The sequence below is a fragment of the Calypte anna genome, chromosome 1 (assembly GCF_003957555.1).
Source record: "Calypte anna isolate BGI_N300 chromosome 1, bCalAnn1_v1.p, whole genome shotgun sequence".
NCBI lineage: Eukaryota > Metazoa > Chordata > Aves > Apodiformes > Trochilidae > Calypte > Calypte anna.
In genome coordinates this window covers 6,174,015-6,197,445 of record NC_044244.1, presented here as the reverse complement: position 1 = coordinate 6,197,445, position 23,431 = coordinate 6,174,015, and the positions used below count along the sequence as shown (strand labels likewise).

At 37.6% G+C, this 23,431-nt stretch overlaps 1 protein-coding gene across 3 annotated transcripts in view; it reads left to right on the top strand.

The window, feature by feature from the left end:
• The window catches only part of USP6NL (USP6 N-terminal like), a 119,891-nt gene that overhangs the window by 47,351 nt on the left and 49,109 nt on the right, over positions 1–23,431 (top strand). For all 3 annotated transcript variants that reach the window (XM_030464941.1, XM_030464944.1, XM_030464949.1), the window contains exons 3-4: positions 8,798–8,871; positions 10,787–10,869. In XM_030464941.1, the coding sequence (XP_030320801.1) occupies positions 8,798–8,871; positions 10,787–10,869 (157 nt within the window). The remainder of the gene's footprint in view (positions 1–8,797; positions 8,872–10,786; positions 10,870–23,431) is intronic.

The window sequence follows — 23,431 nt, the reverse complement described above, 5'->3', positions numbered from 1 at the left end:
TGTTTGATATATATATATATGTATATTAGGCTCCTAAATTCTACTTTAATATTTTGACACAAGTTGCTCCTGTGGCATATTGCTTAGTCAGGCTGCTTTGGTTGTAAGTTAAATCCTCACTTTGATATCTTCCCCATATTAGTGTTGCTTTTCATTCAGTAACACTACAACAGGTTCTACTCCAAAGAAACACCATGCTGCTTTTTTGTTTCCAAGGGACAAAGGAACACGTGTGTTTTGCTGCTGAAGTTGGATTGTTTTTGAGCAGCACATAGCTGAATGTATTGATTTTACAAATCGTTTCACTCTAGTTTTTTTTGTTTATTTTTTTGCTTCTGGATAGAGTGATTTAATTTAAGCCAGAATCTTCCCTTTTCTCTGTGTAAGACTTTACTGGGAAAACCCACAAAATAGTCACCCTAAACTTTAAAATCACTTTAAAATATAAGGAAAATATCAGTGTAACATAATTCTTAACTGATTTCTTCCTGAGGGTAGCATGTGGCAGAAAAGTATGAGTGCTCTTAAAAAGCAACTTGTTTTCTTAGAATCAAAGAATCGTTTTGGTTGGAAAAGATCATGAAGTCCTAATATTAAGGCAGCATTGCCAAGGCCACCACTAAACCATGTCCCTAAGCATCACCCACATCAGGTGGTTAAGGTATCTGTTGAGAAAGTTAACCTAGAATGAGTGCTTTTGTTCATTGTGTGCCAGTTCTTTTTGTCCTGCCCAAATATACTCTCGGGTAAGGAAACAGAAAGTAGTTGGTTTTACAAAACCAGTTCATGAGAAAAATGGAAGACAATTTTTGTATAGCAAGAAGTTTATTCATGTTTGTTTATGAATGTCAGCAGCAAGGAGATGCCCCTTCTGTGGGAAACGTGCCTGGTGGGGGGTATCACACTGGTTTAGTCTAAATTCATACTGAATCCAGAGACTGAACTATTGACACCTGGGTTTGGGTGGGATCCAGGAGCAGTTAGCAGTGGTAAAGACAAAGAAGCTGCTGCTGCTTCTGAAATCAGCTGCTGCTCATTTTGCCAGGCTCAGCCCTTTGCTGGGCAATGTGGGGAGGAAAATTAAAACAATTGAAGGAACTTTTTTTTTTTTTTTGCTCTGCAGTCACTGTGGGGGGAAAAAGTTTAGTGCAAGACTTAATGAAATCTCCTGTTCCTGATGTTTTAGCACTTTTCAGGGTGCAAGGAAAACACAGAATTGTTGAGGTTGGAAGAGACCTATGCAGGTCCAACTCCCATGCTCAAGCAGGGCTACAAAAAGCTGGTTGCCCAACACCATGTCCAGGGGGGCTTTTGAATAATCTCCACTGATAGAGATTCCACAGCCTCCCTGGGCGACCTGTGCCAATGCTCAGTAATCCCCACAGTTAAAATGCTTTTCCTGATCTTTAGAGGCAACCTTGGTGTCCTATCCCTGGGTACCACTGAAACCAGCCTGGCTCTGGCCTTTTTGAGCCCTCTCCTCAGGTACTTAAGTCTATTGGTAAGATCCTCCTGATCTTCTCTTCTCCAGGCTATCCTGATCATCTTTCTTTTGGCTTCAGAACGAGCTGGAAGCCTACACAAAATGTTCCAAGCTAGGTCAGGCAGCAATTTGTCCTCTGACTTGGTTAAATCAAGAAATTGAATTGGCTGTCTCCTGGCTGTAACCATCATATAGCAGCTGATATTTTGCTTTAGAGATCATGTGTAAGGACTAAAATCTATGCAGGAGAAGGTCTCAAAGTGTGTGGACTTGAATACTTGACGTAGAGATTTATTTTTCAGCTTTTGGGAATGCTGACTACATACCAGATTTGAAATAGCAGAAGAACTCTGCCAATCTGGAATTTTTATACATTTTTGTCAGCTCCCAAAATCTTAAGTGTTTCAGGTCCCAAATATACCCTGAAAAATAAGGAAGGTTAAGTAGAAAGCATATAAAATCTCTTGTTGTCTAAGTAGAGAATGCCAGCCAGTTACAGAAATCTAAACTGTATTTTTAGTATTACTTAATTTCATGGTTTCTTAACAGAAACAGAGTACTTCAAGCTGAATTTCTCCTAAGTCCTTTAAATAAGATGCTTTTCATGCAACACTGGGTAAATACCAGTAAGAATTCTTACCCAAGACTGTAACAGTGATGTGTTAGAGGAGTCAGGTTCTCTGAGGCTGTTTGTTCAAATCCTCTTGTTTATTATTAGCTGGAATGCAGGGCTGTGGGCTGTGGTGCAGAACACTTGCATGGTGCCTGCATGACACTTCTTATTAATAAATAGCATCTTTGTTTGGGTATCTGCAGCTTGTGTCACTGTGGAGGGGCCGTGTCTTGAAAGAGGAACACGTGTCAAGTGGCTCAGTTATGTGAAACAAATGCTACAAGTGGAGGAGAACTTTCCCCTGTTTAGTTTTGATAAACTGATTCAGAGTATGGTCTAGAAACAAGTAGATTGACTTCATGAAGACTAAAGCAGAGCTTTACAAGGACTGGGCAGAAAGTTGCAATCTCAAAACTGGTAAAATGTCTTCTTATTTTATGCACGGGTCTGCAGTTGTTTATATCATGTGCTGTTCTGCTTCTCTCTTGTTTTGGATTAGTGGTAACTCTTAGGTTCTGAACAATTTATACAATTAAGATAGATAATTATGTTTAAAGGTGGAAGAAATGGAACTCAGCTTCTCAAAATCCTGTTTTTCCTGAGAAAGTATTGCTATGTAAGAGGGTTTGCTTTTCTGACTGTAACTATTTCACTTTTAATACAAAAAGTTCTCTCTATATTAAGATAAAAATAAAACACAATAAATGATGCCTAATAATTTCTGTTCAGAACAGGATAATATCTATGTGCAAGTATTTACCTAGATTTTTCCTTTTGAACATTGGCTACCCACAACAAAATACTATTAAGTGTACGTCATGGCTTTATTTGATTGTTTGTAGGAACTGACTGGAAGGAAAATAAACAGTCTGTGTTGTCTTAAAGGGACTTTCTGATATGACCAGAGACTTAAAAAATGGTTTGTTTATTGCTCTGATATGTGCTTTGAATGAGTAGATGTGTAGCAGCTGATGGTAGTGCCTGCAGACAGGAATTTGTGCCAGTGCAGCTCTTTGTGCAGTGGAATGTGTAATGTGCAAACAAGCAAGAATTTCAGTGAAGTGATGGAAAACAAATTAGCATGTTCCAAATCTTTTGGGGTTTTTAGGCTGCTCTGCAGTTGAGGAGGCAGTGATGATGGGTCAAAGATGAAATACTCTTTTCAGAATTTGAGATAAGATTACACAGGATGTTATTAGTATACTGACCACGTTGGGAAGAGGCATGACTTAAACCTGACACAATTGTAAGAAGTGATTTATTATGCTGCTGTTAATGCACAAGCACTGTAATGTACCTCATACTTGCACACTCCTTTGATACATGGGAAGAATGCACAAGTGTGTTGATAGAAGTGTAACTTACTCATTTTGTGCTACCTTGATGAGGGAGTCAGTGCTCAGCTGTTGCTACCTTTTCCAGGTGAGGGACTCTGTATAACTAGGCTGTTTTAGGATAGTTTCAGAGAGAAGTCTCACTAGTGAGTTTGAGTCACCCCAGAGATATTTTGCATCTGTGTGACCACTTTTGCACTGGCTGGAGACATGGGCTCAGTCAACTGCAGATAAACATCACTTCTTAAATTTCTGTGCCCTCCTGTTTTGCAGTTCTGCAGCTGAACAGAATTGGGAACCATGCAGGTCTAGGCAGAGTTCAAATTACAGGTACTTAGTAAATGATGAAGAGAAGAAGCTTTTCTTTTAGGAAAGACCAGGATTTGACTGTCTTGTGGCAACTCCTCACTCAGCACCAGCTCAGTTTTGTCAGGCTTTGTGATGAAAACCAGGTGAAACCATGGGCTGTTTGTGTTCCCACTCATTTAGTTTGAACAACTGAGTTGCTGCTGGTGCTGTAAGAAGGATCCTCAGTGTTTAATTTGCTAATTTAAATTAATACAAAAATACATTCTTACCAATTCTATTTGTTCCTTTTTTTTTGTCTTCCCACCCACCCTCTTAAAAAAAACTGTACTTGAGGTGAGTGATGGGGGATCTTGGATCAAATGTTTTCTGATGTCTTTAGTTGCCTACATCTACAGCTGCTGTTTCTCCCTGTGAAACAGAAGGAAGAAGATGGCACATAGCCAAGAGTGAGGCAGGTTTGTTTCTTTGAGTAGGATTAAATCTGGCAAACTTTAGTTCTGTATCAGTATTCACTTTCTCACAAAAATTTGTATGCTTGAAAAACCATGACTAATAGCAAGAATTTAATTTTTACATCTATTTGTAGGGCATGTCTTTATTCCCCCTTTAGTAGTTTTTATTTTTACTTGGATCTATTGTTTTGCTGTCTAAATACATCACCTATAGCAGCTGGTCCATTCCAGTTACTCTTGTATCCATTATAGATTGGGGCATTACATATTTTTTTCTTTGCTTTAAGCCTGTTAATATTATTAATTCCTTGTCTCTCTTACAAGCTGCAAGATACTTTGAATTGCAGCTGATGAGTAGTAACAGGGAGTTTCCAGTTGATTTTTAAGTTTCTGTAAGAGGCCTGTTTGTTCTAAGTTGCAGAAATATATTTTAATTTGTCATGATGTTTCTCGGGTTTTATAACAATTGACTGAACTGGGTAGGGCTTTGAAATTAAAAAAAAACAACATCCAAACCACGACACAATGATCTCCAGCTTGAAAAATATGAGAGTTCATTTAAATGGGTTTATGATGCACACAAGGATCACCCAACAGTGGGTAGCAGGGTAACACCCAGAATTCTCTGTAAATTTGTCTTTACTAAGTAATACTGGCATCTCCAGATCACTTATTTCATCTCTCACAAAAGAAGCACTGGAGTCTAATTAGGATTGCTTCCTTGTGTAGCACTGGTTTATTTTTTTGTCTGTGATGCTTACATTTCCTACATACCATCACCTCTGTCTGCTTTAAAGAAACAGTGGCTTTTGGAACTCTTTGATAATTGGTGAGGTAAAGAGAGATTCTTATTAGAGTGACAAAGGAAGAGAGCTTGTACTGATGCTAGAGATGGCATTCCACAGTTATTTATCAGGCCTGACTCTCTGGCAGTTTAAAATCCTCTAAATTTAAGTATCCTTTTGAAAGCTTATATCCAGCAGTTTACTAATTATCTCAGCAGTGTTGACAGGTAAGCTAATCTGACTTCCATGAGTAGCAGTAAAGTAGTAAACTGGTTGTTAGGTCAGTCCTTTTTCATGTCATCACAGACTGGGATTTTCTGTCTGTAATAATGCTTCAGTTTGCATGCTGCTTTCAAAACATATATTTATAGGCCTGAACTATTTTGGGGGGGTCTTACATGCACTGCTTAGTATGGAATCATTGGCAGATTTTATCACCAGTGATTATACTTCTCTTTTTAAGTCATTGATAATATATTTCCATGGCTTTTAGTCAAAATCAGTTTTCTGTACTACTTAATTGACCATATATTAATACCAACCTCATCTGAGATTGTATGGTTTCCAGTATAATGTGGTGCTGATCATCTGCAATGCTAACTTTTAATTAGAAAATTTAACCTTGCTTGTTTCACATCTGTAACTGCTTTCAGTGAGATAAGACTGAATAAAACTGGTAAGACTTTAGAATATCTGTTACATGTCTTTAATTTTTTAGTGATGTATTTCTGTGCCCAGGAAGATAGCTCATGAAGAATTTGTTCTTGTTCCTATATTTAGCTTTTACTTTATCAGGAATTCTTGTATTTCTTACTTGAAGATATTTAAAGAATTCCTCTTATAAAAAAAAATCATATTTTATGCCTATCTCCTGAAACATGACCTCTTGTCCTTGTCTCAAGCTGTTTGCTGAGTTTTCAGTATGGACGGATTAATGCAACATGAAGCTATTTTAGTGCAGCTTGGAGGTTAAGATGATTCTGGCAGAAAGTGAAGAGGATTATTTTGAAGGCAGTGAATATGTTAATTTCTCCAATAAATGTAATTGAATTGTCATAAGGCAAAGAACATTCTAAACTTGGATTCATGTGTTACATATGCAGAGGAAAGGAACAGAAGCTATGGCCACTTTATCAGCATAAATCAGGACTCTCTATCTGGTGCAAATACAGTTTTGCATTCACTTAAGCAAAGACTTAAATTTTATTTCAGCTTCTGCTGCTGTCCTGATTTGTGCTGCTTATTCTCTCTTTGTTGAAGAACTGGGTGTGCCCTTGAGACTGTTTTTAAATAGAAGTAGAAATCTCTTTAAATATTGTTAAAAAAAAAGTCATGTCAACTATTTACTACTTGAATTTACTACTACTATTTGCTACTTGAATGTATCTACCATTTCATATTGACTACTTACTCTTCAGCCACACTCTTTCTCAAGTCAAATCTCATGACTGGGGAAAAAATTATTTTTTCCTCATTTCTTGAAGCCCAGCAGCCCAATCCCACTTAAACAAGTCAGCCTTCCCCCTGCATTTCTCTGGAGAAGTGAAGATTAGGATTGTTTAGCACTTACATTTTTGGAAGAAATGTCAGCTTTCTAAACAAACATAAAGTTTAATTTTAAAAACCTCCATAATTGGCCTTCTGTAAAGATTTATTGTAAGCACAGATATCTTTGTGTCTTACAAAAGAAAAAGAGATTTAATTTTCATTCGAGTTCCTTCCGCTTCCCACTTGGAAAGTAATGCAAAGCTCCATATACTACTTTATGTCAGTGTAGATTTAGTTGGTTTAGTGGACATTGTCAGTTTAGTAGGCATAATATGTCAACTAGTGAAGGATTAAAAAGTGGATTGTTATAATTGTGTTGGGAATCTGTAGTGCTTGAATGCACTTGGAGTAGCATAGGGTTCAGTCTGTGCCCTTGCGTGGTGACAGTGCTGGGGAGGGTTTCTCTAGTTGGCCTTGGTCAGCATTCACATAGTAAGCTGAAGTACCAAAGCCCCACATTTGCTATGAAATTGCATCAGAGAAAACCAAACCAGTTACCAAACTACTTGGTGTCTTCCCCGTCCTCACGAAGCTAAGGAATGAAGGTGGAGGCATCACCTGGAGGAGCAGGAGGAACAGAAACACACACAGTTTGGACAGCACCAGAGGCTGAGCAATATGAAATGCATCTGATTGATGCTTACCTTGCAGGTGTTATGGCACAGAGGTGTGTAGCTTCCAAATATAGCAGATGTAATGCTTAACTGGTGAATTTGGGGTTTTTTAGGTTTTTTTTTCTTCTTCAAATAGTTGGAAAAATACATGTCCAGTTTTGGAGTGCACTGGAAAAAATGACAAAGCTTGATGTCCTTGTCCTCACTAATAAATGGGAGTAATATGACTGGCAAATGATGGTGACAAGCAAAGGGGTCCAGAATGAGGAGAATGAAGTGTAACTTTTAAAGCAGTAGAGCCAGATGTCAGGTTAAGTTTGGGACAGTCATTGCTGTTCTCTGAACACTGGCACTTGGGCCCATGATTGGGCAAACTGAGGTTTTCTCTGCGTTCCCCTAAAAAAACCTCAAGTGAAAACATGCAGAGTCCATGCTAAATCCCTAGCAGATGGCTTAGAAGGTCACCTTGGCAAAAATTCTTGTCTAAATAGCCAAGAAATATGTAGGTAAATTTTACTAAAGTGCTGGGTTTGAACAAGTAAATGCATTAACAATATCACATGTTATGAAACTGTAATGTTTGATTTTGTTTTTCTATTTCATGTCCCAGATGGTTGATTTTTACAATTCCTGAAGTTCATTAAGTTGCCATGTACTAAATAGTGTAAGAAAAGCCACATGCCTGGAGTTAATTTTAATACAGTGTGTACTTGAAAACTATTTAAAACCTTTTTAAAGCTTTGCTTAACTAGATTAATTGCTTTTTAGTAACCAAAACAAATCAACTCTTCAGTCTTTCACAAACTTACAATTGATCAAAACTGATTTGCTTAATTCATTTGGAATCATAATCACATTTGGGATATTGAACTGCATTATTGTTGTTGAATATTGAAAGCAGCATCATTCTTACTTTTCTTTCCTGCTAAGGGAGCAATGCCAAGGAACCTAATCTGGTTATGTATACAGTCTGCTTCACCTTCTCTCCATCAAACCAGATTTATCTAACCTTAAAGTCCACTGCTGTAGTCAACATCTGCAGTGTGCTGATATGCAGTGTTCACCCACACATCCATTTTTTCTTGTTTGTCAACTTTCCTTTTGTCAAATCCTTACACATATTCCAACTCTATGAGGCCCAGATTGGAGTTCTGATACTATAATTATGTCCTTCCCTGTTTTCTGAGAAGTAAGTCTTAGCTTCTCAGATAAAATTGTGCAGTATTTCTTCAGCATTCATCAGTATTCAAATCCTTCTCTACAGATCCTGTAAATAGTTCACACTTTTGTTTTAAGCCAGTACTGTATGTTCTGGCTTTTTTTGATGAGGTGAATGTTTGTGGAATTAGCAGTGAGTAGCATTTACTGTTTTCTTGTGTCTTAGTGGGTCATGGGGTATTATTTTTTTAACTATTTAATACCTGCTTTGAAGGAAAATCAGGAGCAGTCTATACTCAGCAGTTAGGATACCATCCAACAATTGTATTTTACTCTGAACAGGATGCAAGACATGCACCAAGTTTATATTTTGCTTTGATACAATGGTTTTGGCATTTCTACATCCAAGTAGCCTCTGAAGTTGAAGTTCATATTCAGACTACTTAGCTGCTTTGTTCACAAGGGAGAGGATCTGAACAGCATTATTTTAATTCTCCACAGGTGCAGATGCTGAACAGGATGCTGCTGTCAAACTTGCCCAAGAACGAGCAGAGATAGTTGCCAAGTATGACAGAGTAAGTGAACTTGATAATAATTTAAAAGACATTTTATAATTAATCTTAGGAATATGTCTGTTTAAAAATGAATTATGGTTCCTACTAGCATTTGTTTAAAATTCTCTCTGTAGTACTAATCTGCTGGTTTCATGATACACTGGCCTCTGGGTGAATTAAATTCTCCATCCACAGGGGATATTCTGAGTAATAACTCAGTCAACTCATTTTTCAGGTGCATGGCAAGCTTGCTCTGGAGCTACTGTAAGGTAGTGTAATGTATTAGAAATAATGAAACTAAGGTGTTTGAGGATGCTCAGTGTATCTATGAGATCAGAAGGACTGTTATTTTACTGTTTATTTGAATTTTTATTACAGTAATAAAACCATTTAAGTCATTAGAGACTTAAAAGATGAACAAACAGCATGGGTTTTTTTGCATTGTACTGTACTTGTCCCCATATACTCAGCACTGGTTGGGCCACAGCAGTTTTCAGGTTTGGTCCTTTCACTACAATAAAGATGCTGAGGTGCTGGAGCATGTCTGAAGATCAGTGGAGCTGGTGAAGGGTCTAGAGAACAGATACTGTGAGAAGAAGCTATGGAAACTGGGAATGTTTAGCTTAGAGAAAAGGAGGAGGGTCATGGGAGACCTTACTGCTCTCTACAGCAACCTGGAAGGAGTTTGCAGGAGGTGGGGGTTGGTCTCTTCTCCAAAGTAACAAGTGATATAGGATGAGAAGAAATGGTCTCAAGTTGCAACAGGGGAAGTTTAGATTAGATTGAATATTAGTAAAAATTTCTTAATGGAAAGGATTGTCAGGCCCTGGAACCAACTACTCAAGGAAATTGTTGAGTCACCTTCTCTGGAGATATGTAAAAGCTGTGTAGATGTGGTGCTTAGGGACATGCTTTAGCAGTGGACTTGGTCGTGCTAGGTTAATAATTCTTGGTGATCTTAAAGGTCTTTTCCAACTACGATGATTCTGTGATTGCTGTGAGAAATTGAATACCCTCGTCATACCTTGTTTGGCTTGAGAAACTTGTCAAAGCCACAAGTAAAAGCCTGGCACAGGGTATATCTAGAATGCCTGCACTGCTCACATATTCTTGTAACATGGATTTTTATAAGTGTCACTGGAGTACTAAGCAATAGACTTGTTTGTACAGTCCATGAAACATTTACCTGACAGACATTGTGGTGGTTTGCACAGTGTGCACTGATGTGAGCAGCTGTGGGTTTTCTTAATAAGGAAAACATGTGGTTTATGTTATGTGTTCTTTCACCCCCAGAAACCTGTTTGCAGCCCAAACCAGAAGAATGTATAACTGAAATACACTTAAATTTCTGCAAGTCTTAGGAAAATTGGCAGTTGGAGTAGAAAAGGAATGTGAAGGAGTGCTTTGTTGAGGGAAAGCTCAGTGCTGCATTCTGTTTGACAGCTGCTGGAGGTCAGCATGGGCCTTAACTTTGAGATTTAAGAGCCTGAGAAGAGAGAATCTGTGAGAAGAGATTGTCCACAGTATGTGCTGTTGTCAGGTGATGGATCAGGAAACACAGAGTATGGAAAGAAAAAGAGTAGAGGGCATTGTGGACTTTGATTAGATTAACTTTTGTGGAGATTAACAAAAGATGTGACATGATGAGTCTGTAGTTGAAATCAGTGCTTGAAAATTATAGTGTGTATAGTGGTGACCAAGAGATTTCATGTGATGGAAATACTGTTTGTAGGGGCTGGGAGAGTTGTGCTGCTCTCCTGATTTTTGGTTAGTCAGTTTAGGACTAGTGTTCTCCCCATCCATTACCCTACTACCAGTGTGTCACAAAGATTATGCTTTGAATGATTGAATCCTTTTTTCTCTGTTGTACCTTATTGTGTTGTAGTTTTATTGTGTCATAAAACTAAATTTACCTCTTTTTAATTCTTTCCTCTAGGGACGGGAGGGTGCCCAGATTGAACCATGGGAAGATGCTGACTATCGACTTTACAAAGTCACAGATAGATTTGGGTTTCTACAGTAAGTAGCAAGCTGAAAAGAAAATAAGATTAAGACTTTGCTATTATTATTACTATTTATGCTTTTTATTGTATTGCCTATTTGGAGAAAGCATTATGTCTTCTAAGAGAGCTTTTGGAAACAGCTGTGTAAATTTTGGGTGATTCAGCACTGTTCTTATCAATTCCTTTTCTAGTTGTGTTTTTAGTTCTGTAACTTGATCCTGCTTAGGGAGTGAAAGGTTTTTGAATATTTTATTTGGGTGTGAAAATTGATAGTCTATGAAAAATATTTCAAGCTGAATTAAGTTGCAGATAAATTTTGATTTTAAGTAATTGTGTGTAAACAAACTTGGAAGTTCTTGGAAGGATTTTTCAAAGCTTTATTGTAATGTTGATCTTTAAAAAAATCCTAACACATTTAAAGTTGCTTAATGATTGTATATGAACAAGTGTGCATTTCAGTCAGTAAAATGTAAATCTCATGTACCTCTATGTATTTAGTAACCTTAACAGAGCCTCTGCCTATTTGGAACCTAATGTTGCATCATAAATTAAAAGTCAGAAAATACCAGACTCCAGTCAGGTACCTCCTTTCTGAAAACATAATCGGTATCTTTTTAGGTACATAAAGATGAGAATATTAAATTATATTTAGGACTGTTGTGTTTGGCAAATGAAACTGTCCCAGGCTGACTTGCTACTTCAGATAAAATCCAGTCAAAGCACTCTCCTGGTTTTGGTGTTTGGTATTTATGTTTGAATGCATCGAGGGCAATTAAAATCCAGAAAAATTGGTGATGAGTGGAAAATGAGCTGTAGTAACTCCATAGTTTTAGAGTATTGGCAGGGGAGGGGTGTGTGTATGTCTTGGTTTTGGGGAATTTAATAGCCCCTCTTTTCCTTGTCTTTTGTAATGTCATTTTTAAAAATAAGTTCTCAGTTGAAACAGTAATCTGTATTTGTAGACTGCCTTTGCTTCATCAGAGAGAGTTAATTTGGTGTATGACCTCCAAACAGTTCTGTTTTACACAGAAGTAAACTACACTGGTAAACTACAGCTGCAACACCACATGTCTGGTATTGTAGCTGCACTTGTAGCATTTTTAATGGAAATGGATGTCAGAATTATTTCTTATGTGAAAGTAATTGAAATTCACTATGAAATTCACCACTGCCTTCAATGAGAACTAATCACACACCTTCAGATTTGCAAATGGATTCTTGATTTAAGTATCCTTACAAGCTCCTGAACTATTCCTGTTCCTTGTGTTGTGATATTTGCCTTTTTACACGTTAGGCAGGGAAGAATGTTATTTGTGACTGCTGCAGTCAGTTTTTGGGAGTCTTGGCTTTCCTTGGTATTCCTCAAATACAGTTGGCCATAGTGTATTTGAGAAGCAGTGATGGGGGAGCTGCTTGGTAAATGACCATGTGCCAGTTTCCATGTTGCTGTGACTAAATTAGAGCTGCTGTGGACACCCTTACATCCCACTGCAGTCATTCTTGTGATGTGGCAGGGTAGGTGGTTTAGTCATTAAACCATATTTCCTTTCTAGTAATGTCATTTGTCACCAATGCAAAGTCTATGCAGAGTTCATTCTCTGCATCGTCAGTGTCAGGGGATGAAATGAAAGATTTATAAGACATGAACACTGCACAAATTAACAATCTGTGTGTGTACTCTATCTCTTCACTGTGATTTTTTTTTTTTTTCTTATATGCTAATGATGTCTCATTATGAGGCAACTTTCACCTGAGAGTGCCATCGGTGCTGCTTTATGATTCTTTAAAGCAAATTCATTGCAAATGATGTTTTTGTTTTCCTGAGAAGTAAAAATCTCTCCTAGTAGGAGAAATATAACTAGGATTAGCAGATTGACTGTCTTTCTCAGAAAAGACACAATTTATATTGCATTATAGATTTTAACTGTGGTCTGGGTTTTCACTGCAACACTGAGCCTATTAAATCTACAGTTTCTGAAATAAGCTCCTACTCCTAAGAGAATTTTAAACCAAGCAGCATGTACCAAACCAGTTGCCTTGATGGTTATCACCTGTAAAACCTGTAATCCCCCGTGACCCATCTGTCAGGTGTTTACAATGTGTGCTACCAAAACAGGCACACTGAAAACTGAGAGTCTGGGGACAATATCAAGCTTTCTGTATTCACCCTGAGATCTGCAGTGATCTCTAATCTTGTTTACACTGCTATCTTAAAATACTAAGTAGCTGAAAAATGTCTTTTGTATCAGACTTCTGCTAGAAGTGAGGAACCTGACAGAAAATTAGGGTTTGTTTACTTGAGTACAATAGGTTTCGATTACTATCAGGAGTTTATAAACTTCTCTTTCTCCTTGGCTGTGTCCTGTCCACAGCTTTCCTTGGCTCTGTGAATGTGCAGCCAGAGTTCATCTGATGGCTGATAAGGCAGCAAAGATAAGGTTGGTGGGATGAAGCTCTCAAGCTGCCTGTGTAATTTGCCACTGAGAAGAGGGAGAGAGTAAAGACTGGAGACTTTTAAAGGAGTTTTGGGCTACATCTACAGCTTTTCTGGCATCCCAGTGTCCTTATTTGTGTGTCAAACTGGCAATTAGTACATGTGGGGAAGTGAAGACACTTCTGTTGTCTTCCTGCCATAGCAGTAGAAGTGGATAAAATTATTTAGGTTTTCTTTTGAGAACAGACTGACTAGAAGGAGGAAGGTGCCTTTATGTGCAGCAGTATATAAATTGCTGGGGATTGCAAAGAGATATAATGTGTCCCTTCAGGTGAAATATCTCACCTTAAGGGTAACCTCCATGTAAGACCAACAGTTGAAGTATCTGATGAGCAACTTTGTTCAGTTCTAATGGTAGTTTTGGTGTTTATCTTTACTTAGCACTGCCTTAAATTTTTAATAGCTACTGCCTTAAGAATACAATTAAATTTGTTTGCTTTAGTACCATTTTTTTAAAAATTATTTTTTTATTTTGAAGTTCTGTAAATGAATCTGTAAGTTCTGGTTGACCTGGCTATTAAAAGGAAATTGGTGTGGACAGGTTATTAAAATACTTATTTAAAAAACAACAAGCCAAAACAAAAAGCTGAGTTGATACTTAATGAGAGTTTAGAGAACAAGAAAGTAAGTTCAGTGAGAAATACCAAAGCATTATAATAATGAGAATTGTTTGAATTCAATAAAGGGAAGTTTTAGAGGGAAGCTGGATCAGAGAAGAAAGTTTCCAGCAAACATGCTAAGCTGCAAAATAACCCTATGGGGAGCTGAAGGAGTCTGTACCTTGAGATGTTTAAGACAAGACTGTACAAGGCAAAAGGCACCTGTGAGGAGTATTGTCAGTGGAATAGACTAAATTGTAAGGAGTATGTTCTCAGTAGGGTAGCTTATAAACTATGTGAGAGGCACACTTGACCTAGAAAGAGTTTAAACCTCATTATTGGCTAAAATGTAGAAAACCTGGTCCCATCAGCTACTCCTGTTGTGAGGCTGTAAGCAAGTGGTGGTCATCATGATTTATTTAAGCTCATATGGTGGTGTTGGCAAAATACTCTCAACTTGAGAGTTTTTATAAAACTTATTGCCAAATAACACAACCTTCTGAATGCCAGTTGGATATTGGGAGGGACCCCAAAATGTAAAACTTTAACAAACACCCATGGGAAATGCCTCCCGTCTGTTCCCCTAGAACAAACTTCCCTTGTTTTGTACTGTGGGTTACCTCTGAATTGCTCCAGTTCCTTTGGTGAGGTGACAGCCTGCATGCAATGGTTTCATTCTGCCACTCTTTGTGTCTTGTTTTTGTCTACTGCTCCTTGTGTCTTACTCATTGTCTGCTGCCCCAGCAAGGGTCACCTGCAGGCTGCAGTCCTCTTGGAGATGTCCCTCCTCTGGAATGACCCTGTCACTTTCTAAGAGTGCATCTCCAGCTGTGTCCCCAACATCTCCTTCAATGTGTCTTCTCCTCCCCACATCTCCTTCCATTTCTCCTGCCTCTAGCAGCTGCCACACTTTTAAAATATGTTCTTAATAGAGGGACCATGGATTCCTCCAACTCATTGAAGTTTTGACACATGATGGCCTTGGTACAGCAGATTCAGAGCTGGCTGGAAAAGTCATCACTGGGACAGGGCAGGTGATGGTCCCCTCCCACACAGGTCATCCCTGTGTGGATGCATGGAATTGCACGGAACTGCCATGTTTGGGTATGAGTCAAGCCCTGGAATCAACTTGTAAAGAAGGTAAATGTTGGCCAAGGGAGCCAATATCTTCTGGAAATGTTGGTAACAGAACACTGTAAATGTGACCATGGTTACTGGACTGCTGTACAACCACACAATGTGTTTGCTTCCTTCTGGGAGACTGAGGATGCATTTGTAAAGTGGTGTTTTCAGTGCACTGTTTTCCAAGGGGAAAAAGCCATTTCTGAGTCCAGAATTCTCAAATGACTTCCAGGACATGTGTCAGCTATGAAGGAGCTATGATTCAGATGCTGATGTGTCCTCTTATAGCTGAGACTATGCTGCATGCTTGAACCCAATTTATAGCTGTTCATACTGTATATACTAGGGCAATATTTTCAACCCTGTTATATTAAACTCAATTTCCAGTAGAAAAAGGTGGAAGTTGCATTGGTTCATCTCAGTACCATTTCATACACTCTTAATTCCATAGAACTGTTAATCTGAATTGATAAGGACTTCTATCAAGTGTTGCTGGTCTTCCTAAAGCCATCTGGTGTCCATGGAGTAGTGCCTATTAAAACTTAACTCTTCACTTACCTAATATTTGTCTGGGAGAAGCCCAAGCCAGGGAGCTCATTTTAGCCATGAGCACAAGAGTCTTATGAGAACAGACCACTATATTCCTGCAGGTGCACTGTGGTTATCTATAGCCCTAAATGTGTAGGGTTTTTTTAAAAGAAAGAAAGAAAAAAAGCTTCAGGTTGGTCCTCATTCTGTAAATTTCCCAGTAAAAATCCTGCTGAACTCCTGATTTCTCATGGTGCAGGCATGCTGAGCAGTCAGGCTGATGAGAAAAATACAATTTATTTTTAAAGGGGACATTTTTTCCTTCAGGAAAAATCTATCAGCAGTGTTAGCATATAGAGTTTACCAGTGTTTTGATAAGATTGGATATTCTATAAAATGTTCTTGAAATTGTGTGTGACAGCTTGTTTTACACCTATAAGTTGATATAAGGCTAGCAGACTGTCTTAGGGGACCACAGTGTTCAAATTAAGCCTGAGTTTATAATACATGACTTTTTCAATCAAGTATTTTAGGAATGGGGGAAATGCCTCAGATCTCTTCACAGTCATAACAGAAACTGTTTCAGCTGGTTTTGGAAATGAAACGGATGGAATGTGTTTGGTATTCAAAAAAGATAATATTTTTGTTTGGAGTGTTTTATTTTTTCCCCTCTTCTTAGGTATGTTGTCCTTTTGGTCAACATTGAGTGAGTGAAGCTGTGTAATTTTTTTTTCTTCCAGATTTAATAAGAATTTTAATTTCATGTTTAGAAGACACAAACACAAAAAAGCACCAGAACGTTGCAATTAAAAAAACCCAAACAAAGAAGTAGAAAACAAAAATAAAACCCCTACCCCAGAAAAGCAAACTTTAAACACCCCGATCCTCACAAAAAAAGCTGTTTCTTTCTGTTTTGGAGGCTGGCTAAGTTTTAAACTAAATGTTCTGTCGTCTGTACTTTCATAGAAACTTTACTTTGTAGATAATTCTGTTTGCAGTTTTTCTATCAGCAGTTATTGATAAGGGAATAACTTCAGGGAAAAAAAAAACCCTAAAGGCATTTGAGTGTCTTGAAGCTCATAGCAGGCATTCCAGTAATGCCTTGGGATCTGGGATTTTCCCCTCCCCCCTCCTTGAATTCTTTAGGTGACTCTGGAATGGTTAAAAAGGCTGCTAGAATTAATATGTTATTCCTTGGGTGGTGGCAAGTTTTCTACTACTCTTAGGAATGTTTTGAAACATATTTAATTTCTATTTTTTTAAGCCTAGGTTTTAAACAATATCTATATTACTTGTCTATTTAGAAGTGCCAATTATATGAATGGCTTTTGTAGTTAAAAATTATTTAAAGGTCTTAAGTCAACAGAAAAAGCTGCAAATTCAAATGTCAATGTTTTGCAAATAAATAAGAGCAACTTAAGCTTTATCTGAAGATCATCAAAGCTCATATTTAAGCATTTTCATGAGCATATCTTTGTGGGTTTTTTTGGAAACTGCACAGCTAGCTACAAGGACAAAATAACTTCATTCCTTTCCCTTCCTCCCTGCCCTGTATGATGTTAAGGTTGAATGGTCACAAGAGCTGATTGGTTTTACAAAACAGCCTAAACCTTGTACGTGCTCCTAAAACAGGGAAAAAGCTGAGAGCAGCATTTTGCAACACCAGTGTCACATCTCAGGAGCTGAGCTTCTTTCAGGCCTTTCAGCACCAGGCCAAAAGTCAGAGAGATCAGGATGAGTCAGATGGCCTCAGCATTTTCCTAGGATGGCACAGAAAACTGGGATTTGGGCAAATCCAAGCAGCCAGAAGGCATCTTCCTTTGCTTAGGTATCCACACCAGTAGTGCCTTGTTCAATGTACTGCCAGGTTCTGTGCTGCTCTTTGTCCTGAAGTCTGTAAGTCATTGCATAACATTCCCTCTCAAGGACCAGACATCATTAGTTGGCATCATTTGTTTGGTACCCATTAGAACTAGTAATTTCACTCCTTCATCTAAAAATGACCAGGTGAAAGGTATTAAAAAAAAAAAAAAAAGGGAAAGAAGAAAAAAAAAAAATTGACACCTTTTTAGCTAGGAATTAGGATGTATATTAGCCAGTCTTTTATTAGCAGTAGTTGTGTATATGCTTCTTTGATTCTTTTACTTGTCTGTCCCTCTGTATCACCCAGATGTGAGGGGGCATTCAGTTTTCTTTTGTAGGAAAATTTATTCATGCAAGAGTTGTGCTTTTCTAAGTAAGAAAAATAAAGTCCCTGCTTCTTGGAATTCAGGGCAGAAACAGCTCTAGCCCAGATTTTACCTGGCTACTGATGTCACTACACTGTGAAACATAGATCATGACTAATGTATGCTGATTCATATATTGTGAAAACTGCTATAATTGTTCAGGTTTTAATAGACTCAAAGTGGGGAAAGCAGAAGGAACTACTATTTCTTTACTCTAGCTCTTCAAAAACATTTTTCTTTCTAAATTTCATCAATGAACACGGCCAACTGCATTGTGCTGGTAACTTTTAATAATGAGCTGTGAAAATCATAAGATGCCATGACATAGTTCTTAAAATGCAGCAATAATTTTAAGGATTTTCATTTCTCTAATCTACACAATCTGAATTCTTGTCAGATCTTGTTACTATCAAAGTCCACGTTAACTTCTATTAATACTTATTATCTTAGAGCAAGAACCATTATTGGGAATTTTTGTGCTCTAACATGGATGATTTATCTTAAACATGGTTTTTGTTTTACTACCCATTCCATAAATAGAAACTGGGGTTATATGTGCAGCTTGGCAGATGCCAGTGTGCTGATAAATGTCCAGGGATCAGCACAGTGAGATTGTACAGATTGGATATTCATTCTGCAAGGGTTTGTTTTGTTTTTCTGCTAGTGAAGGTAAACATACTCAACAAAAGCAGTAACAGTAGAAAATAGAGTGGATTTTTTTTTCTGTGTTCATGAAGCTCTTAAAAACTTGGGTTAGATTTTGTTACTTCTTTTATAGTCACTGTGCAGTGATTTTGATGGAATTGTACCCATTTACAGCAGCTGAGAATCTGACTCATACTCTTATTCTTCATCCCAGGAGTCTTATTAAAGAAGTGAACAAACTTTCACAATAGTTTACTAATGCTGGATATTGTTGTGTTGCCAGAGGAGCTTTTCAAATAACGAAGTTCTTTATCCTTCCTTTTGCTAAAGATGGAGGCTTACCTGCTCTCCTCCATCAGACTTTTATCCTAAAAAAACCCCCAACATATTGCATTTTTATTAGCACTGTAATGCATTTCTGCAGCATGCCTCAAAAATGAGCTAGGAGAGGGGAAAAAAAAAGAGCTCAATCAAGAATTGAGATACTTCATTAAATGTCTCCAAATGAAGCTATTGATTTCCCTCTTCCCTCCCCCAGCATTATTATTTTCCCCCTAACTTTGTAATAGGGAACAGTATGATGAGCAGCTGGTTATCCTCTCTCTCATTCTTTTTCTTGGTAATTTATACACAGCCTTGCTGGAAAACAGTCCTTGCACTCCTTGTCTCTAGAATATTCTGCATTTATTCCTCAATCCTATTTATAACATGCCTGTCAAACCACATGTCCAAGCACAAAAGCTCTTACTAACCCTGATGGTTTGAGGAGGTACATGCCTGAACTCTCTCCAGATAAGAGATCTAAGGGTTGCACTCCAAGTGGTTTTGTCAGCAAAAGCAGTTTAGGCTGAGATGCCAAAAGTTTTGGGTAATAGAAATGAAGTCACATGGTGGGTGTAATTTGGCATGCATTAAAGTAGACACACAGCCACTATCCTTCATTTTCTAGGCACAGGAAATATTGCCAGGCACATTTAGTGATATGATGATGTGCTAAAAGAGCAGTGAAATGCTTACTCTTAACAGTTCAATTACAAATGTAAATCTTATGGAATTTTCTATGTTGTGGTCATTCATTAGGGACTTTCTGTCATTTTCCTCTCCTCTTTTCTTCTTGGCTTTCTTAGACAGGGTCAGACCTCCTTGTCAGCAGAGTGACTTAACTCTTCCCTCCCTGGGGATGAAAGTCTGCCAAGTTCAATGTCTTTCAGCTGCCAAAGGGAAATCTTTATTGAAAAAAAAAAAAAAAAATCAGACCTCAGTTGCTAATTCTTTTTTTTTTTTTTTTTTTTCTTAATTCTCTCTCTTTTTGGCACCTCATTTTGATTGCAAAATTTTTGTGTGGCATTATGATTTATTATGAAAACTCCACTGTGTTGATTACGGCCTCACATACGTGATACACTTCCCTGGACTGATTTAGCTCTGAAATATTAAGTGCTAGGCTGTGTAGTGAGGATCTGCTGTTTAAAAAAAAAAAAAAGCAAAAAGCAACAACAAAAAAATGCCTGAAGACTCCCCAAACACAAACAAACTAACAAACCAAAACAACAACCCCAAATTTCAGCTCTATTGAACGTTCTTTCCTTTTTGCCCTAATGTACTCTTTGGATATTTTATTTAAAGAGAGAAATGGAAGTTAGTTTAATAGTTGAGATTTAGGATGCTTTTTTAAGGTCCATCTTCCTAGCATTAGACAAAACTGTTTTTCTTGCATGCATTGACATGGAATTACCTCTAAAAGAATTTTAATTAGATACATAATAAACGTTTATGAAGTGGTTTTACAAATTTTACTGTTTATCAGTTATGGAACTCCTGATAAGTTAAAATCAATTTCTGCATGCTACACAGTTGTGAAGTGATGGGGCTGAGTTTCAGAGGCAGAACTTTAGAGAACAAGGTAAATAGGCAATTGCATTTAACTGTTGCTGACAGGAATTACATTATCAATTCCATCTATTTTAGTTTGCAGCTCTGCTTCTGTGATGGGCAATGAGTTTTGTCTGCATTTGTGTCCAGGTGGGGTGGTGGTTGCATAGTGATCCTTTTCCTTGCACTGATGCATTTGAAGTTTTTTTCTAAAAGCATGAGATGGGTGTGGCAGTTTGCAGGAATTTCTGCCTTATAATCGGTGTTTTCTTTTGCAATAGCATGGGGTTTAAATGTTACTTTAGAATGTGTTTTGGTTCACAGAATCTGCTGAGTAGGAAGGGACCTGTCAGGATCATCAAGTCCAGCACCTGTCCCTGGTTGCTATGAGGAATATTTCAGCACTTTTTCTCTTCAGTGTTCTTCACACTTGCTTTTTTTAACGACTCTTTTTTGCCAGTCTGATGGCAGAAGTGGCCATTTATTCAAAAGCTGTTCCATGAAAATTGTCTAAGACAGTTTTAGAAGAAAGGAGAGGAGCCAAACTTTTTCTCCCAAATGATCCCCCTGTGAGCTTCACAATCATACAGGATCTTTCAGTATTTGCACAGCACTTGTGTTCTTGGTGGTAGAACTTCACCAGGAGAAGGAACAAGTCCCTTACTTCTGCTCTCAGTGATGTCATTGTCCAGCCCAGGCTTGCTTTAGACAGCTGTATAGCTAAGGATGCTATTTGAACCCAGAATTATTTTATGATCATTTCATGCAAGGCTTGAAGTAATTTCTTTTAGACCTGTTTCAAGAGAAAGGGCAACCACCTGTAATTCAAGCAGCAGGATTGGTATTTGTAGCCACACAAGGAGAGTAGTAAGATTTCAGTTATATATATAAAAATTTCAGCCATGTTTTATTGTCTATCTAATTTTGGCTTCCATTGGAAAAGAAGCAGCTTTGCCCATGTTCTGTGCAGATCTTATGATTGCAACAATTTTTTAATATCTGTCTAGTGTCTAGAAGGTACCAATAAATTTTCCTGTTATTTCCTTTACAAAAGCATTTAAGATAATCTTATCTTCAATTCAGTTTTGTTTATCTTAATAAAAATGGGTATTTTTAAGAATAATTTGAAAGATTATTTTATTTTATTTTAAAAAATTTCCTCTTGTATTATCACAATGGTCTAGCTTATGGTACTTCCTCTACTCTCCCCCTATGCAGGAATGTTCTGTCATTATTTGCTATCATTCAGAATGACATATATTATTTTTTTTTTCCTAGAACTGTCACAACTACCTATTTCTTCAGCATATTCTTAGGACTACAGTTGAAATTTGAATTTTAAATCCATTCTTTCAGCTAAGTTAGTCCAGGCTGTCAGTTCATCAGTCCTCTGCAGATACAGAAAGAAGTGAAGTGAATGCAGTCCTGCAGATTTGATTGCAAACACCAGAGTAAGCTGCAGGATAATTCTGCCAACTAAGGACAAATAGTGTGTTTTTGTTAACAGCTGCTGCTACTGAATTTGACTAAGAGATCACCAACTGTGTACACGGAATTCATGAACTATTTCCTTTTATGAAAAAATCTATTAGATAGCAGAACTGAAAAAATTATTTAATATGGTAATATATGATTGAATTTATACAGCACACATACAGTGAACACAGTGAACTGCTGAAGCTGTAAGATGTAAGGATTTAACATATAATTATTACCACATAAATGTCCTACTATGTTTAGCATTTATATACAATTAAAGTAACTGAATATGGGGAATGGCCAGAGTGTGTTCAGAGGAAATGGTCTGAAGTTACAGCAGAGGAGGTTTAGATTTGGTATCAGGAAGAATTTCTTTGCTGAAGGAGTGGTCACTGGAACAGCCTGCCAGGGAGGTGCTGGAGTCACCATCCCTGGAGGTATTTAAGAACATGGGAGATGTGGCACTTCAGGGCATGCTCTAGTGGCTGAGATTGTAGGGGTTTTGTTTTTTGGCTTTTTGCATGGGTGTGTGGTTGGACTTGGTGAGCTCAGAGCTCCTTTTCAACCAGGATGATTCTGTGCTGCACTGATGCTGATCATGAAGCGTGCTCAAGGAGGTCCAGGGTGGCAATTTTTAGAAGTGCAAAGGCACTGATAGTCTGGACCCAAGTGATGGACTCACAAAAATGGAATTCTAAAGTGCAGAGAATTATTTAATGGAAGAAGCAAAGGAACATTAAACACTGAGCTTCAGCAGTGAACAAATGTGTGTTTGTGGGGCACTACTTAGTTATATGGGGAGACTCTTTGCATAGCATGTGAATTAATACAGATGAAGCTGCCAACATGCAAGTCCTATTAATCACTATTGATATACACTATTTTCACTATTAATATACAGTGTAATTGCATCTGTTCAGTACTAACCTTCAAGCAGTACTTAAAAGCAATATATGTAGGCTTAAGGAAAAAATCCTAGGTGTTTTGACATTTCTATATCAAACATACCAGAGAGAGGGGAATGAGACTTGCTTCTTTTTTGTCTTTTACTGTCTTGAGAGTTTTAAGATAGCTTAGACTATTTTTTATGTTTTTTAAAATATTTGTTTGAAAATACTTGAAATAGGATTCTCAGATGGTTTTAACTGTAATGCTTACGTTCAATTAAAGTGATATCAAGAATCACTAGAAATGCTCCTTGTGCAGCACTAGAAATGCAGTTGTGCAGATTATAGATTTTTCTTAAAGGTTTTCTGATTCCTAGCTGGGAAGATTTGAAAATTTGCATGTAGAATGTCTTTTACTAAAGAAAGCTTGTACTTTAGCATGTGGCAGGTATCTTTTTGGTATTGATGTCTCCATTTTTTTATATTGGCAATAAAAACTTTTCAGTGAAGTCATCTTCTCCTGAGCAGGAAAGTACTTTATGAAAAAGCCACCACTTTGAGATTTAATTGAATTGGATAGATATTATAATTTTATTTTATCTTATCTCTGAGAATGTGCATGAGTTCCTGCAGAGGAGCTGCATGCTCATGGCACTGTGCTATGTGTATTGGCAGCAACAGCCACAGAATCCACAAATAGTAATTGTAACTAAAACTTAGTCAC